The following is a 17,563-nucleotide window of genomic DNA, read 5'->3' as shown; positions in this document are numbered from 1 at the left end:
AGAGTCAAATTAGGTTTCATGCAGGGTGAAGGAATTGGGGTGCTCTTGGTACCAATTTGACCTGTGAAAAACCTTATTGAAAAAAGATCTGTGCATGGATGGCTGGTGAAGGTTGTTCAGGCTTTACCCCCATAACCCTCATTGCACATGTGTTCAGCCAGATCTGCTGTGGCTGTGCTGTGCACACACAGTGCTGCTCCACAGGACCTCTGCTGGGACACAGCCTTCACCTGGGAGCTCGACACGTTCTGGAGTGTTCAATCTGCTGCAGCCTTTCATTATTCCAAAGATGTGCCTTTCTGCACGTAAAAATGCAGAAATGCTCATTCCTCTCCCATCAGCTCCTGATTGCCATCATAAAACAGGCACAGCAGAGACAGCCTGAGCTCAGCAGCACTAGGGCTGGTGCTTCTCTCAGCTGAGCAGAAGATTGTCAGCCAGCTGGAAGTACCCATTTTGTCCCATACCAGGAGGCTGAACCTCCCTGAGCACGAGGAATGTGTTCTGTGCCTACCTGAGCAGCCAAGATCCAGCACAGCAGTGGGATCACCCAGACCAGGAGAGCACAGCAGCACAGGTGATGCAACAGCCACACACCCTGAGGCTTTTGCAGTGAAATCTGAGCAATGCTGACAGGAGAATGAAGGCAGATCAAGGAACAAATCTGGGCTAAAACTTAACTTTTTTTCCCCACTAGGTTAATTTTAACCTGGATCCACTTGTGGATCAGATTCACTGTGAGGCTGCACAAACATTTCTGTTGGCACAGGGGAAACAGCAGGAAGGAGCAGGCACCTGGGAGAGACAGAAAAGGCACCAAAAGGATTTGGCAGGACTATTGGCTCTCGACAACTCAAAGTGCTCATGGAACTACCATGTAATGTGGAACTGTTACATACCAAGAGATTGCCTGAACATAGGAATTAAAAAGTACTCCATGGCATCATGTACTTGTCCCTCTTGAAGAAAGACCTAGAGGGTTTTCTGTCCCTCTTGAAGAAATACCTAGAGGGTTTTCTGTCTTGTGGTGATTGGAAATTCCAGTGTGTAGAAATACAGCTTTTGGCAATGTTTGATGGTACCAAGCAGAAGGGTGATTTCCAGGGTTTTTGGTGCTAGAATGGTATTCACAGGAGCAGCATTTCAGTACAGAACATCAGCAGAAATCCTGTCTGTCAGAGAGCCAACATCCACAAAATATCCTAACTGCTGGTATATGGACACCAAAGAATGAAAGCAGGCAGAGGTGCTCCACACTGAAAAAGGAAGGGTTGTTTTCTAGCCAGTCATTCCACCAGCTGATAAAAATAGCTTTAAAACTACCTTTTTTTTCAATTCTCTGCACAGCAGGCTGCTTGTTATGTGTGCCCTTGTTATTTATACCCGCCATAAGTTTCAATAGCAGCTTTACAGATTCTTTTATGCTTGTCTTAGATCTGGTGTTGTAAATCAGAAAGCTTTGCCATCTTAAACATTGCCTGGTAAGAACTTCTCTGCAGTCTTTTTACCTTAGAATAAAAGGGAAGTGGAAAATACAGTTAATGCAGTAATTTGGCCCAAATAAATATAAGCTTTTACAATACTGACATTGAATTTTATTTTAATTTGAGTGCAATTCCTCCAGACTGGCCAAACAGAGAAAATTTTTCCCCCTAAGCAGCAGATAATGTGTGCCAGTTTTGAATTTTTTCTTTTAGCTTGTCTTAAACCCTGTTTGTGTTGGGTACTGGGTAGGAGAAAGGTGATGAACAGAACTCGCAATTTGCTGCAGAACATCCCAGGAAAATAGTCTGAATACTCTTCTATTAAACAAACAAACAAACCAAAACAGGTAACTACTTACTCTAAAGAAAGAGAAATAGCATTTAAAGGAAAATCAGCTGTGGCTTCTACCACCAAATAGAACAACCTCAGGCAAGTCGGGACAAGCAGGCTAGGAACATTTTTGTTGCACTGTTAGTATGTAGCTGCTAGAACAACTCACCTTTGTCATGCACCAGTGGGCGAGGCTCCTGTTTGTCTTGGGAAGCAGACTGTGATGGGCTGAGATAGGCTCCTGATTTCCCCTCCGAGGCCCAACACAGTAAGACAGGAGCCAAAACATGTCCAAAAGGCAGCGCTTTAATGCCTCTTGTCTTCTGTCGTTGGGCATTGCTGTAACTCCTAAAGATATGTCTCTGTTCTAATGGAGATAAGTGCTTCAGGAAACAAACACAAACCTGCTTTAAATTTTTATTTCACTCTTTTCTGCTGAAGGGTTGGGTTTTTTATTGTGACCAGCAGCTCGTTCAGGATGTGCCCACCATCCAGCACAGCTCCCCAGCAAACAATCGATACTGCACCGACACAACGTGGTTTGTGGTTTGGCTGACGGGGCCTCCCAGGTCAGACTGGTTTGTGGGGTGAGGCTCTTTGCTGCAGCCTCATCTGAGCATAACTCATCTGGTGGTATTGCTGGCAGGTCAGAGCAGTCCCCTCTGCTCACACAAGACCTTGCTGAAGAGGTAGAACCAGTCCAGGGGCAGGTGAGCCTACAGTGAGGTCTGGGAGGACGGTAACGGGGCTGTGCTTTACAACAGCTTGTAACTGTTTTCTTAAGCAACTCGCTGTAAGCAAATGGTTACTGCTTAGGAAGAAGCTGTATATATAGGAGAATTGGTCCTGTGCCAATTGGACAGTGTAGGAATCTGTTCTGAGATCTCTGAGAGGCAAAGTTAGGCTGGAGGTTGAAGGGGCAGATATGTTCTGCTCCAAAAGCAGGTGAAACCATCCCGTAGGGCTGTACCTACCTGAATATTTGGGGGGCAAATCTAAATTCCCTTGAAAACAGACTGAATCACATGAAAGCAAATAGGTGTATCTTATTCTGTGGTCTCTCTAAGATACTTTCGGGGATAAGTCTCCAAGCATCTTCTCTCCTTCTATAGATCTTCCATCTTCACAGAATGCAGAGAAAGAGAAAAGATGGGTTGTAAATAAGGAAAGACAGGCTGGTGTCAGTGTGGGGCTAGTGATGTTTGGGAGAGGTGGGTGAGCAGTGTGTAAAGGTGAGGTCCATCACAGCCGAGCAGATGGGTCTGGCTGTGGCCTTTGGCTTTAGAGCGGAGTTGGTGTGCCAGGATGCTGGTAGGTCATGGCAACTCTTCTAAGCTGCCATAAATCCCCCTGTGCTGACATCCACAACAGAGAGATAAGGATGATATATCCTAACATTTGCTGAACATATGCCTACATTGCAGTTGAGGATGGAGGTTGTGCTAGACTGTCTATATTTCTTCTTAATTTGTTTGGTTTAGCTAGTTGAGAATGTTCTTTTTTGCCTACCACTGTGCTGAACTGAGGAGCCAAAAACCTCTCCTTGGAGCTGTGCTCTCTTGCACCAGGAGGGAATATGACTCCATTTATTTATTTATTTTAATTTATTTTATCTGTTTTAGTACCCAATAAACTTGTTGTTTTTTCCAACTGGCACAACAAGGCTCTGGCTATTTTTAAAGAATGTGGTTCATTTGATTTAATCTAATGAATGTTTAGTGCTGTTGAAAATAGCTGGAGTCAGAGCCAAGAATAATGTACTGAAATGTGCTGGTTGAGCAAGGACTGCTTGACTCTGCCAATCTGTTTCCCTGCAGCTGTTCAGATTTACCTGGTTTTGCAAGTAGCATTTGCAGGCAAGAAGTATTGATCAAGGTGCTTTTTAATACTGATTCCAAAGGCCAATAGCACCAGAGACATATTTTGTCACACTCATTTCAAGACACAGCTAACAACGACAGCTCTACTTGTTGTTCAGTGTAGGATGTCTAATCTCTGTTTCAGACTACTTTAAAGGGAATGTGAAATGCTGATATCCTTTTATTTCACATAGGAAAATTGAGGCATGAAATGGTAATTTTTTCCCCTAAGGTCACCCAGAAAGCAAGTGACAGAATGAGTAATGAAACCAGCATCTATTGGGCTCCTGAAGCTGCAGTGTAAATACTGATTTCTCCACGAACTGAAGCAGGACCATAATCCGAAAAAAAAGTTCTGCTAAGTTCTGGTGGTTTGCACTGGTTTTCAGAACATCCATGTTTACTGTCTTGCCTGTACCCTCTGAATTGTTCTGTAGATGTACCTAAATGTCCCTATTAACAAAACTTAAATTCCATGCATGTCTTTGCACTATCTGATTTTGACACTACAAGGCACACCAATATTTAATTTTTAATTATGTTTTATATTTAAATTATGTTTTTAAAATTGTATAAATCCATTTTCCTTTTGCCACGCACCAGTTATTTCTGTTAGATAGTTGGGGTTTGCTATCCCTCCCGAAGAAAGGGATAACTAAGACTTAAGCTTCATTGGATTAAAAAAATAAATCAACCATAGTACCTCTTATTCCATGATAGTGATGTCCATAGGGATGGATTTTCTGCAGAGATCAATTTACGCCCTAAAGCACAATGTAGGATTGGCTTGCATAAGTAATGAACAGATGCTTCTGACAGCTATTACATTGTTCATCACCCTATGCATGTGATGGGGGAAAGGAAACAGCACCTGTTACTATGGGAGAAATATTGTCACTGCTGTTCTGTATTACAAACCTCCAGGGCAATCTGGGCCAGGAGTGTTTCACTGCATTTGTGTTGACCCAAAATGAAGCCATGCCAGTTTACATCCCCTTGTTATTTTGTCTTTTGTTTCCCTCAGATAAGTCCCTCAGTTCATAACCTAAGAAAATAAAATAACTGCTGCAGGTGTGAGAGAGCACTTGAAGGCAGTGAAAAAAATTGTTTTCCATCTTTCATCCCAAATTTTTCTCAGGAAGGCTGGGTAAAACTATTAGAACTCTACAACAACAGTACTTTTTACAGACCATCTCAGATTTCATATGAAAGTAACTCATATACCTGGGGAATTTCTAAAGGAGTATTTAAGAGCAGACAGAAGTAATTTCCTTGTCATCCTGACATTAGATTGAGATGACTTCCTGATCATCATTGGCATTGGGCAGGGCAGCACACATGGCCCATGGTGCAGACACGCTGCTAATAGACTGCTTCAGATGCAGCCAGCCAGGGCCATAAAATTTTCCTGTTCACTCCACTGCAGGTAATGATTGGAGCATTTGGAGTGTGGTTCCAGGAGATGTTTCCTTAAAGAACTCCTGTGACTCAGTCTTCCAGTAAAGGGGGTTTATAGCAAGGAGGGAGGGTGCCTTTTTTCACAGGCATATAGTGATAAGACAAGGGGGAATGGTTTTTAAAGTAGAAAAGGAGAAATTTAAGTTAGATGTTGGGAAGAAATTCTTTGCTGTGATGGTGGTGAGACACTGGAACAGATTGCATTCATATTAGCTGGTCTCATAAAGAATATTGCCAGAAATAGGCAATGCCTGGAGAAATTGTGGCTGCCAAGTGTTCAAGGCCAGGTTGGATGGGACTTTGACCAACCTGATCAAGTGTAAGGTGCCCCTCCCTATGGCAGCAGGGTTGAAATAAAATGACCTTTAAGGTCTCTTCCAACCCAAACCATTCTATGACCCTATTCTTTGACTCAGGCATAGCTTAGAGCAGGATCTTTTCCTTCTCAGGTGACATACTGATAATTCATTGACCACAGTCACACATAAATTCATCCTGCCCAATAATCTTCTAGTCCCAGATAAACAGCTCCATGTCCTTCACCTTGGGCAAGTGGGCCATACACATTTCCATCCTACACACAATCTCTGCAACACTTCTACATCCCAAAGGCTGAATTCCCTACTTGAAGCTAAACAATCAGTGCAGTTGGCAGCATAGCACCAATTTGCTGCTGTTGACAGATGTTTTTCCCAGCTAGGGCTGGAGCTGAACCAGACTGCCCACAGCATATCTCCTCCTCTTCTTTATAGGAGCTAATTGATTGGTGTGGTTATTAAGAATGTGGCTTTCAGCCTTATTTTGTGAAATATTTATTCTGTGTATCATTCATCAGTGAGTATGCATGGATGGATGTACATGTTTCTAAAGAGCAACTTTATAGACCTAATCTTCACAACACTGCTGGAACTGTAGGCTGGGGAGTGGCAGAACCTGCTTCCTCCCACAATAATTACTTCAATTCTGTTTTAATTAGGGAAGGAGGTTTTTAAAGACCTAAAATTGCACCTTAATTATGTTTTAAAGTTTGGCTGCAATTACAAGAGCTACAACCTTGCTTCCCAACCCTCCTCACAGTCTCAGACTCTGTGTCCATGTGCTGGTTTAGTGAAACCTCATTCCCTGGTAGGGTTATTGTGGTGCCACTGCTGGCACACTCTCTATGTTTTTCCACCACTCTGGCTCTCAGCTGATGGCTCTGATCAGCCCAGTTCCCCCCTGCCTCCCCAAGCTCTCCCCAGCATGCCAGGCTCACACAGCATCACAGAACATGCTGAGCTGAAAGAGACCCACAGGACTCCTCAGGGTGGCCAACTCTTCAGAAGTCATAGGAATTTAGAGGTGGCATGCTAGAGGTGAACAGCTTAGGCTGTTTCCTAGTTTCTTAAATGAGGAGTGTTAAAGGTTCTCATAAGATGATTTTTTAAAATAACCAAGAGCTGAGATCTGGCAAACCAGGCCCTGTGTATGGTCTGCTCCTGCCTCAGGTCCTGTATTGCAGGTCTGGGCAGATGCCACATGAGCAGTGAAATGCCAGTGAAGACTTTCCCCCTTTTCTGTTGGCACAAAGCAGGCTGAGATCAGGCGGGGCAGCCAGCCCATGGGGCAAGAGGTAGGCATGCTGTGCAAGGGTGGGTTAGAAAAGAGAGATGCAGTTCAAAGTAGAAAGCAGAGAAGTGAGGAGCTGCCTCACAGAAGAGCCCTGCTGCAAGTTTCCTGAATCACTCAGAAGAGCTGAGTTGAGCTGCTGCCTGGAGAGCCATGGCAGGAACTAACACAGAAAGAAGAGGTGCAGAAGGTGAGGGTGTCCCAGCTGGTTCCCAGCCCACCTTTTCCTTCTCTGGCTGCAGCTGTGGTTTCTGCTTGGTGTGTGACATATTATCTCCCTACTGCAGGCACAAGGGCCCTGAGTGCACCCTCGAGACATTCCCTTGCAGCTCCCAGATAGGCAAAGACCCAAGTCAAAGAAAGACACAACACACAGCAAATGGGAAACAGTCACAGAGCCCTTTGTTCTCATGTACCGAAAACACCTTGGTGCTCAAGGGCATTGGCAGGAAAATGTGTGTGCTTCAGGCGTTTTACAAGGTTGTCAGTCCTTCCATGGAGGCTGTAGTCAAAGAACAGTTCCTGCAGAACAGCCAGAAGTGAAGCAGGAAGGTTTCGTATTTGCCAGTGTGGTGGAGGGAGTTTCTCAGTTTCTCCTCTGTCCCTCTCCTGGCACCAGGTACTGGGATCTTTCTGCCAGGAATCCCTCAGGGTCTGCACGATCCCACCCAATGGTTACACGGAATCGCCCAGTCCAGGCCTGCCCCTGGACGAGAGCACCCTGAGGTGGGTTTGTGAGCATCTGTCCTGGCCCCAACCCTCCCTTCCAGTCCAGAAATGGCCTTTGCCCCTCTGGAGTGGCACTTACCCAAAGCCATTGCCAAAACACTAGTCCCAATCAGCAGCCTGTGGCACCAGTAGAGCTGTGCCCGCTCGGGCTGAAGCCCTGGCACACAGTGGCACAAAGCATGGCACATCTCCCCTCTGCTCTTCCCTCTCAATACCTATGTCTGCCTGGGAGAAGTAGCTTGTTGTGTTTGTTCAGCTTTTGATGCAAGAGTGCAAAACTATGATGCTGTTGCTCTGGAATCCTGCCCGACCTCTCCTACCAGCTGCCTCCAGCAAGGTTCGGGATGTTTGTGGCACCTCCAGTTTTCTATGCTTTAGGTGGGAAATCCTAAGACAACAGACTGGCACCTGCCAAAGCAAGCTGTGCCTCTGGATCTCGAGTGTCTCGGTCCGTGTGTCAGAAGGGTAGGCATTGCCTCTGCAGTGCTTCAGGCAGGTCTGCTGCTGCAGGAAGCAGGCAGAACCCTTGGGATCACCGCCGGCTGGGCAGCATTTTCAGCCGGTTGTGAAGAGTTTTAGCTGCCAGATGCTTAAGTTAAGGAATGGCACTGGGGGCAGGGAGGAAAGCCAAGAACATTATGAAGTTTAAAAAAAAAACCCACGGCAATACAAGTTTTGCCTTTTAAAGGCTTTGGTGCACCCCCCCCCCCCCCCAATCCCCAACGTATCAGAGCTTTAGCAAACTTCCTCCCAGGCAGTTTTTATTTCTCGCTCCCGGTCTCGGATACCGCCTGCCCGGGCGCAGATACCGCAGTTCTGCATTTCTTCCTCCCGAAAACTCGTTTTTTCTCCCTTGCAGGCGGCGGCGGAGCGCGGTCCGGCCGCAGTGCCCCCGCCCCGGCCGGGCCGGCCGCGCTCCGCCCCGCTGCCGGCGCCGCCCCCGGCGGAGCGCGCCCGGCCCGGGCACAGCGGCTGCCGGCGCCGCGGCCGCCAGCGGCTGTGCCGCGCTGCCCGCCCGCCTGCAGGCAGCTTTTTCTTTCTTTCTTCCTTCTTCTTTTGCTTTAAGGCCTTTTTTGTTATTATTATTATTATTTCATCCGTTGTTTCTCGCAAGCGGGCCGGTGGCTCCTTGCCATGAGCAGCCCGAAGGCAGCATGAAAGCGGGCAGGCGCGGCTATCCCGCCCGCTCCGGTGTAGGATGGCTCCTGGCGAAGTGCTGCTGCTGCTGCTCCGGCTCCTGCACAGGTCGGTGGCGCCCGGGGCTGCTGGGGGGTCGGGGGCTCAGCGGTGCCCGCGCGAGGGACAGCGGGGACAGCGATGTGCCTGGCCTCGGGGACAGCGGGGACAGGGAGGGACAGCGGTGAGCCCGGCCTGGGGGACAGCCCGGGACAGCGGTGTCCCCAACCCGGGACAGGGAGGGACAGCGGTGTCCCCAGCCCGGGACAGCGGTGTCCCCAGCCCGGGGACAGCGGTGTCCCCAGCCCGGGACAGCGGTGTCCCCAGCCCGGGACAGCGGTGTCCCCAGCCCGGGGACAGCGGTGTCCCCAGCCCGGGACAGCGAGGGTGAGCCGGTAACGGCACCGCGAGCGAGAGGGCAGGAGTTGGCACAGTTTTACAATTATAGTTTTGCGTTTTAGCATTGCTCGTAAAAAACACGCCGGGAGTGTAGGGTCAATAGGGCGGGGAGAAATATTCGCTTAAATGATTTGTTTTTTTCGCCCCTTCCTTTCTAGCCTTTCTTGGGCTCGAGTACGAGCAAAATGCTTTGAGAACATCTGTTTCTCACAGTTCACAAATCTCTGAATGGTGATGGGGGAAGGTCTGGGGAAGCTGGCTGAGATGAAATGCTGAGAGAGATGTGGGAAAGCCAGGGCAGCTGGAGTGCCTTGTAAAAATAAAATCAAAATCTGGCTTTTATGTGGAACAGCACAGATGCATTGACTGAAGGTTTCTCAGCCTGCAGTCTTTATGCTGTGATATTGCTCTTGGACTTGTTCTGGATGATGTGAGGTTTTTCAAAGATCTGTTTGCGGTATCTCGATGTTTCCTTTTCTCTGAATGGCCAAGGAAAATGCCTTTAACAAAACTTGGCTTTTGTTTTGTCCATTTTTTTTTTTTTTAATAACTAAAGCTTTTGCATGCAGTCTTTTGGTAACTCTGGGACCCAAATAAAGAGCAGCTAAAGATGACATTGAGGACGGGTGGGCCTGCTCGTTTCTTGAGACATACATTTGCAGTGCAGGAGCTCTCTTTCCCCATTACCGAATTAGTCACACTTATGTGGTGACAGCAGCAAACTAGTTGGTGATGGAGTTTGCCACTACTTCCTAAGAAGTGATCTTTTTTAGCCTGGGGAGAACTCACGACTCACGACATCATGCCAAGGAAATGATTCTTGAGGTCAATGCACAACACCCGCTGTTTTGCAGCCTTTAAGAAGGAACATGCAATCTGGTTGTAGGGGTAGGGCTGCCTGCAGAAAGGTTGTGTACTAAACCACTGTGAAAGCCAAGTCTCTTGGACAGCCCGTGCTTTAATGTGTTGGCCCATGCAGCAGGCTGGAGCAGTATTCAAGCTCTCTGACAGAGCTCTGGTCTTGAAAATGTTGATTCTGACGGATTAAAATCTCCCTGCTGCCTGTCTTGCCTACAGAGGTCTCTGGAAGGGGGAAGGCAAAACAGCTGGCTCTTCTCTCTCCAGTTGAAATGTTAACTGTATTTGCAGTTCTGGTTTACTGGGTTGGTAACAGAAGGTGTTTTGTGATACAGATTGATTTACTTCTTTCTTATCCTTGGTTGTATACTTCAGGCAAAAAGTTCTAAAAGGCTGTCTGTCATGCTGTGTTTATTATAGAAAACCAGAGATGGTGGCAATACTCAGTGAACTTAAGCAGGTACCAAACCTGACATTTGACAAGGGATTCAGGTGCCCCAGATTACAGCATCAGTGTGCCCTTGTTGGCAGCTTCTCCCGTTAAGCTTGGTGATGTTTTAATGTTGCAGCCAGAGCTTTGAAGCTCTAACTTCATGTATTCTGTGTTAATCAGCAATCATCTGGGAGGGCCTCTCACTGATCTCAGTCTTGCAGTGCAAATAGGTGAATGTAGTTTGTATTTAAGACGGGTGTGAAGCATCTCAGAGCTATTCTCAGTGCTGCCCCATAGGTGACCTTACCTTTTCCTTTGCAAATTCGACTCTGCTTTTTCCTGGTGCCAGTGCCTAATGTATCTTGATCTTTTGCAACAGCTCAGTAGGTTTTGTTGTGTGAATAAGAACTGTCCGATGAGAGAAAAAGGGAAAATGAGCCTGCATTCCGTGTCAGACACAGGTTTTGTGCTCAAATAGTTGGTATGAGCTGCACTATTGCTTTCCATGGAGCTTGGAAGTGATGTGGAATGCTTGATCTCCTAAATAGCAGCAGTAATGCAGAGCTGAAAAAAACCCAAACCCAAGGTCCCTTGTGTATGGTGAAATACGTAGGTTTTGTGTAACTGGGCATTTCTCTGAAGGATTTTGACAGATGACTCAAACTCCTTTGCATTAGTATTCCACTGTCTATTGCAGCAGTAGCGATCTTGATGCTGTTTTTTGCTTGCTTCTCTTGGTGAGTTTCTGATCTTTGGCTTTGCCCATGTACAGAGCTGTTGGGATCCATCCAGAGAAAGCAACTGACAATACCATTTGCAATTTTGCTCTTACCCCGATAGTTGCCTGCAGGAACTAAATAAGGACTACTTCTCTGTTCTGCAGTATAGAGAGATATGAATCCTAATATAGGAGTGCCTCAGAGCAAGAGTTTGTCACTTGCTTTCAGCCATAAAAAGGGGTAATCGAGGAGCAGCACATTGGCATAGCCTTTAGGACAGTGGCCTTACTAAGCCAAGAGTGTGCAAATGAGGCTTTTTGCTGTATCTCCTACAGAAGTGCAAAGTGACCTAGTGTAACAGAATGCTTCTTAATGCTGCAAAACTGTCCCTGGTAAGAGGGTTCAAATTCTGATGGTCTTCTCATAGCTAGAAAGTCATTGAACTCTCCTTAGAAATCAGCTTGGTATTTGCAATTGAATATACCTTTTTTTTTTTTTTTTAACATGAAGTCTGTCTTTTCAATTATCTGTGTGGTTCAGATTAGAAATTATTTTAAAAGGAGAAAGAGGGAAAATAAAGAGACGGAAGGGATTCCCACTTTGTGAAAGGTCTTTTCTAAAGCAAATGGTCAGCAGCATGCCTTGCATGTGGGAAGATCAAAACTTTGCTGCCTTTCAGCACAGAGCCAAGTCCAGCATGTGAGTGCCATTGCTCTGCACTACCCTCTGCACAGGGCTCTGCAGCTGATCAGTGAGTGGGAACATGGACATTGGGTGAGACTAAATTCCAGGCTCTGATGCACAGGGAGCTGTAAAGACTACCAGTGTCTCAGATTTAACCTGGAAATTAAATTCTGTGTGCTGCCTTAAACCCAGAGCCTTATTTAGAGGACATTTTTTGCAGTAGTTCAACTCCTTCAATTCTAGCCCAAACTCTAGGGTATGCTGGCATCTCACTGCCCTAAGGGACACCGGGGAGGGTGGAGAGCACAAACAAGGTGTAGGAAATACTTTTCTTTGAGCACAAGGAGACAGATGTTCCCATTTGCTGGACTTGAGCTGGCTGTGGGTGTACCAGGTACAGACAAACAAAAAAGTCAGTGGTTAAAAGTAATCAATTGCCAGAATAACTTTAGAGTTCAAATGAGTAAAATTATGCTATAGTGTGACTTCTGGTAAGGAAATAGTATGCTTTCTACTTGAGGGTAGCCAGAAACCAGGAGGATGGATTTAAATGGATGCACTGTGTTGGCTTTGATAAAGAGCACATCCTCTGCCTTCTCGAGCAGCTGCTTTTCTCAGTAGGCTGCTGGCTGTATGCAAACTTCTGATTTCAGAACAAAATAAACTTCACCTGAATGTCAAACTTTAAGTCTCGGTGTGTTAAAGTTGAAAGGTTGAGTGGATTTCTATTTGTGCTAAGCTCCTGCTAAAGCTCTTACTTTAAGTTTTCTGTCCCTCCAGCTTGTCCTATCTCCTATACTTTCAGTCTTCTTTCTGCAATTTTCTGGTTTACTGTCTTCTTTTTCTCTCTTTCCTTCCTTCCTTTTCTTCTTCTTGCCTAAATCTTTGATTTGTTACTGGATCTTTGCTGTAAGATGAACAAAGAAAACTTGTCTTGACAGAGTGGAGATGACTTCTGTGCAGTGAAGGGGGCTCAGCCAGCCCCCTCTACATCTTTCCTATCTGGGCAGAAACAGAGCCTTAACTGGAAGTTAAGAAAACCAGCATCATCACAAGGGCTGTCAACAGCACATTAATAAAAGTTATTTCTTCATTAGGTAAAAAGTGAGATCTGATGGTGCTTTTTATAGAAGGTGCTGACACTGTTACAGGGAGCTGCAGAGCTTTGCTAAGGGAACTGGTACCTTTGTGCTGAGTGGTAGCAAGAGAGTGATCTGCAGTAATATATTCAAGCCCATAACATTTCCTAATTTGAACATATTTTATTTAGTGCTTCAGGCTGAGCCCTGGTTGCACTGTGTAAAGCATAATGGAATGCATGGCCAAAGCAGCTCTGTCAAAATTGAGGCAGAGGAGAAAACAATAGTAAAATAAAGGGTGTCAACCAAAGCTTGCTTGGCTTCCTGGTCGTTCTTGAATGAAAAATATGAGGAAACTCTTAGGTTTCCCAAATAAACTCCTTGGGTGATGTCCATCTGTTGCTCATTAGTTGTATCTCAGCAAAGTTAAGAGGATCAAGTGTTCTGGTCCTCTGTAGGCAGTTTCCCTCCCTCTCATGCCAGAGTTGAGCTCTGCTCTTTGTCCTGGCAAATTCATGAGCAAATGGCTGTGGAGAGGTTTGCAAGACTTGTTATTATTTCCTTCCAGTTCCCTTAAGAGAAAACTGGTTCGCCCATGACAGGAGCATCTCTTTCAAGTCCTGTGTTTTGCCACCTCTGCAGGCTGAGTCAGGAGTCAGAATAGGTCACAGCAGAGAGGTATTGGAAGGGACAAAAGAGTTGATGAAAATGCTGCTCAGTTGAGCAAGCAGGATTAGCGTGACAAGGTGAATACTGGTAGCAAAAAAAAATCACTCTTTTTGTTGACGTGAAACTGCTTTCTCACACCTGCTCTACACCTTCCTGCCACACAGTCCTCAGTTAAGCATGTCCCAGAAGCATGACTGACAGTCCCCATGCCAGTCTTTTGCAGTAAATATTCTGAAGCTCACTATTGTGAACATCTTAGCATTTGTGTGGCAATGACACATAGGAGGAGTCCAGGAGAAGTCCTGGGGCTGCTGAGTAACCTCTGAGTATGGACAGTCAAAGGAGAAGCATGGCCACTGCTCTGCTGGCAGGCTGGGGAGCAGTGAGCTCCTTGTAGGATTTCTTAGTGTTGTTAAATCTTACCTGTTTGCAAGAGGGCTTCCTGAGGGTAGGAACCTTGTTCACAGATACAGCAGGTCACGTTTTCAGTGGGTCTGTGTTACTGTCAAAAATAAATTGTCCAAGAGCACAGAATGTTTGAGCTTTTCAGAAGTGCTGGTTGCTGCACGTGACTTTGTGCTCACTGCTCTCATCTGCCACCAGCCACTTTCTGTAAATCAAATGTTTATCACGTCAGTGCCAATGTTGGGATGCTTTAGCAACTTTCTCTCAGTTTCCAAGATCCAAGCAAGAACAGTGTTATTATTTTCTCTCTTGAAAACATGCACTGCTAGGCAGCTCTAACTCTCCTGATACAAGCTGGCTCAACCTCTGGCTTCATGTCTCCCTGTTTTGACTAATCTTGCAGCCTTTTGACATGTGGTTATGTACAAGATGCAACAGAAGTGATAAAGAAAATAAACTTTCAGATATTAATTCATATGTGAAAAAGTGGTAGCAAGAGCTTCTGCAAACATCAGCTTTCAGTTACTGATCTGGGCATGAATACATGGTGGGGATGCTTATTATTCAGATTGTTGTGTTGTTTTCAACTTTTATAAATTTGTCCAGCTTTAAAGAAACATAGGATTTGCTTTTAAGCAGGCAAAGCTCCAAAACTTCCCATTTACTCCAAGGAGCATATAGGAACCCACAAGGCTTTATTCGTCTTGTCAAAAACCTGAAAGGAGACTTTATTCTTAGGAAAAGAGAACAGATAATTGTGAAAAATATAGCTTGGGTAACTCTCCCTGCTCAGTATGAAGAGGTGGGGTAATTAAACATGCTGTTTTTCTATAAAATAAGTGCCAGATAGATGTATTGTTCAGGAATTCAATGCACGGATGCTGAAATAAAATCTCTCCATTTTGAAGTGAAACAAAAAGGGCAGTTATTTCACATGACCCCAGAAGGATTTTGTTTGGGTTTTTTCCCAAACTGTTATGTTTCAGCACACACCTTGTTAAAACTTGTGTGTGTGTTAGGAAAACTAATCTATAATTTCAAACATAATCCCCACCAAACTTCCAAAGTTTTCAGTCTAAAAATAGCATCAAGATACTTCTCAAGCACACCAGAACACTGTTGCAATTCATTCTAATTCTTGTCTGTTAACAGGCTTTATGAAAGCATTTTTATATTTGGCAAAAATTGCAACTTCTTTTCAAAAGAGAGGAATTGGTTGGGCAGTTAGTGATTACAGCAGGGATCTACAGATCCTGTGGTTTTCAGTTCAGTAAGGAAATCCAATTTTCTGCCAGTTTAGCCACTGCATCAGTTGCTATTGCAGAAGAGTTCAATTGCTAGTATTGCATCGCACAATCCTGTGTCATGTGAAGTTGCTTTTTTAATATAACTATAGAAACACATCTGGATGCTTTCTTTAAAAAGATGTATAGATCACAAGTAGGACTTCAAGATTTATTAGAAAATAATGAGATTACCTCTAATGTGATAAGCTTGAAATCATCTCCCTTGACCATTCTTTGCCATTGGGAACCACAAAACAAAAATTAATGTGTTTGCTCTTAGCTCCTGTTGTTTGATGTGGCTGTTTATGCTGAAATAAAAACTGGTCCTTGAATTAAAGGGAGTTAGTGCATCCCATTGGGTCTCCTGTTGAATTTGACCTGCCTCGTGTTCCTTCAGCCTCTGTCCTGGAGCAGCCCCACAATGCTCTCCCCAGCAGGCTGAGAACTTGGGAATCACACACATTACCTGGGATTTGTTCATATAATTAGAGCAAGATATTAAAATATCTTCAGTGAAGTTCTAATGAGATGAAAAATAGAACCTGCAAGCTGAACTACAGCAGTTAACAATAGAACAGCCATAGGCTTTCTTCTATTTGATGGGGAGGAACCCATTATATACACTTCAGTTTATGTATTTGTCATTAATTTTTTTATAATGTAGCACACATAACATTATGTTGCAGAAAGTCCTGACTGGATTTTACTCCCTGACCTCCCAGTACTTCCAAATGGTTGTGGGTGCTCCTTTACTACACAGAAACCATGGCTACGTTTGGAAAATGGAAAAAGTGTGTCTCCTGTTGTGTGTGTTGCCACATGATGAATCAGTAATTGCTATTCTGTTGCCCTTATTGCACCCCAGTGCACTTGGTTGTCCTATATGGTACAGCCATTGCTAGTCCTGGAACAGCTCAGCAGCTTTGAAATCTTGGATCCCCTGGAAAATGACATTCCAGGCTGTGAAGTTCCATAAGGGAGTGAAGCTTGGGAGCGAGACCTGCTGGGAACCCATTAGCAAACATCATCCTGAGGAACCAGTAGGTGGTTTCTTCTGGAGATTATTATTTTTTGTATTGGAAGTAAGTGAAACATGGAAATTTAAAGTTGCTGTGTACAGGAAAGCACAAGTACAGTCTATGTATGAGTTTGTGAGCAAAGCTTCTTGTTCACTTGCACAACAAAACATTGAAGTAAACATTTTGGAAAGTGATAGACTGTGGCTGACTGTGATGATAAGAGACTGGATTTAGTGACCATGGAGGTGTCGCTACCATTTTCTGAGAATTTTTCCATGTTAATTTTTTACATGGAGCAGGCAGCTCAGAGCACAGAAGAAAGCTGGGAGTGGCACATCCCCAGCTGCAGCTAAATCTTCTGAGAACACTTTCATGTTGTTGAGGCTTGCTGACAACTACAGCTATAGACTGTAGCAGCCAAGGACCTCATAGACTGTGTGGGGTTTTTTCCTCATCCCTTCGTAAGAAACATGCAGCTTTGGTGAGAAGAGGTTTCTCACATCCTCAAGACAAGTGGTACAACTGTAGCCTCTCTGAAAACACTTCACAGCTCAGTCAGCACTTAGAACCTTCCTTGAGGTCATGTAGGAAACCAGTGACCAGTGAGCATCAGATCATCAGCAGTTACAGCTTCCAGACTGATACCCACCATTGACTGCAGCCTCTTTGTGGGCCTGCATGTCCTGGGGAGCATCATGCACGTGCCCCAGTCACCTTGTTCCAGGGTGCTGGTTGATCGTGGCCCGAGCAGCAGCTCATGTGTGTCCCTGCTCATGGACTGCAGTCCTGAATCCAGTTTGTCCCTGCTGAGCACCCCGATGAACAAGGCTCAGCTCTGCTGCCACAGGAGCGTGAGCCAAGGCAGGCCATGGGAAGTGTTGCACAACCAGCATAATTTCACCGCATGCTGAATAAATACACTTTTGAGGACTCTTTTGAAGAGATGTTGCCTAATTAATCCTGCAGGGGGTATAATATGTATATTTTTGAAATCCAGTTTTAGCATCGTGCAATTAGCTTTTATGGCCTAGGGATTCTGATTTAAGACATTCTTTAGTTACTAATGGTAATCTGTTTTAATTAGAAATGCAAATGTATTTTAGATCCAAATGTGTCTGAGTGGTACAATGTAAAATGATGATTCACAGTGAATACCATTGAAGTGCCTCAAGTCTGGTGTTCTTTGTACCTTCTACAGTTTGAACTCTGAGGATCAACACAATGTTCAAACATCGCTCTCAGCTGAAGCATGTGGAGGCTGAATAGATTTCTTTAGGAAATGAAATAAATATTAATCAACATGGATTCTTTCTTGGATGGCAGAAGGAAAATTGTATGTTTAGGCAAGAAGGAGTCAAATACTTTGA

At 45.0% G+C, this 17,563-nt stretch overlaps 2 protein-coding genes across 6 annotated transcripts in view; both read left to right on the top strand.

Annotated features, from left to right (window-relative positions):
• The window catches only part of KALRN (kalirin RhoGEF kinase), a 95,492-nt gene that overhangs the window by 9,852 nt on the left and 68,077 nt on the right, over positions 1-17,563 (top strand). The window contains exon 1 of one of the 5 annotated variants that reach the window (XM_021526059.2): positions 8,450-8,714. The exons of 1 other annotated variant lie outside the window; for it this stretch is intronic. In XM_021526059.2, the coding sequence (XP_021381734.2) occupies positions 8,624-8,714 (91 nt within the window). In that variant the 5' untranslated portion in view covers positions 8,450-8,623. Of the gene's footprint in view, positions 1-8,449; positions 8,715-17,563 lie in introns of those variants that run through there. 3 more of the 5 variants (XM_077784932.1, XM_077784934.1, XM_077784933.1) reach the window with 3 other exon arrangements.
• The window catches only part of LOC110468287 (kalirin), a 405,960-nt gene that overhangs the window by 384,818 nt on the left and 3,579 nt on the right, over positions 1-17,563 (top strand). The gene's annotated exons all lie outside the window — the stretch shown is intronic.

This window comes from Lonchura striata, chromosome 8 (genome assembly GCF_046129695.1).
Source record: "Lonchura striata isolate bLonStr1 chromosome 8, bLonStr1.mat, whole genome shotgun sequence".
NCBI classification, from domain to species: Eukaryota; Metazoa; Chordata; class Aves; order Passeriformes; family Estrildidae; genus Lonchura; species Lonchura striata.
The sequence above is the reverse complement of the archived record's forward strand: the minus strand, read 5'-3'. Positions and strand labels throughout refer to the sequence as shown.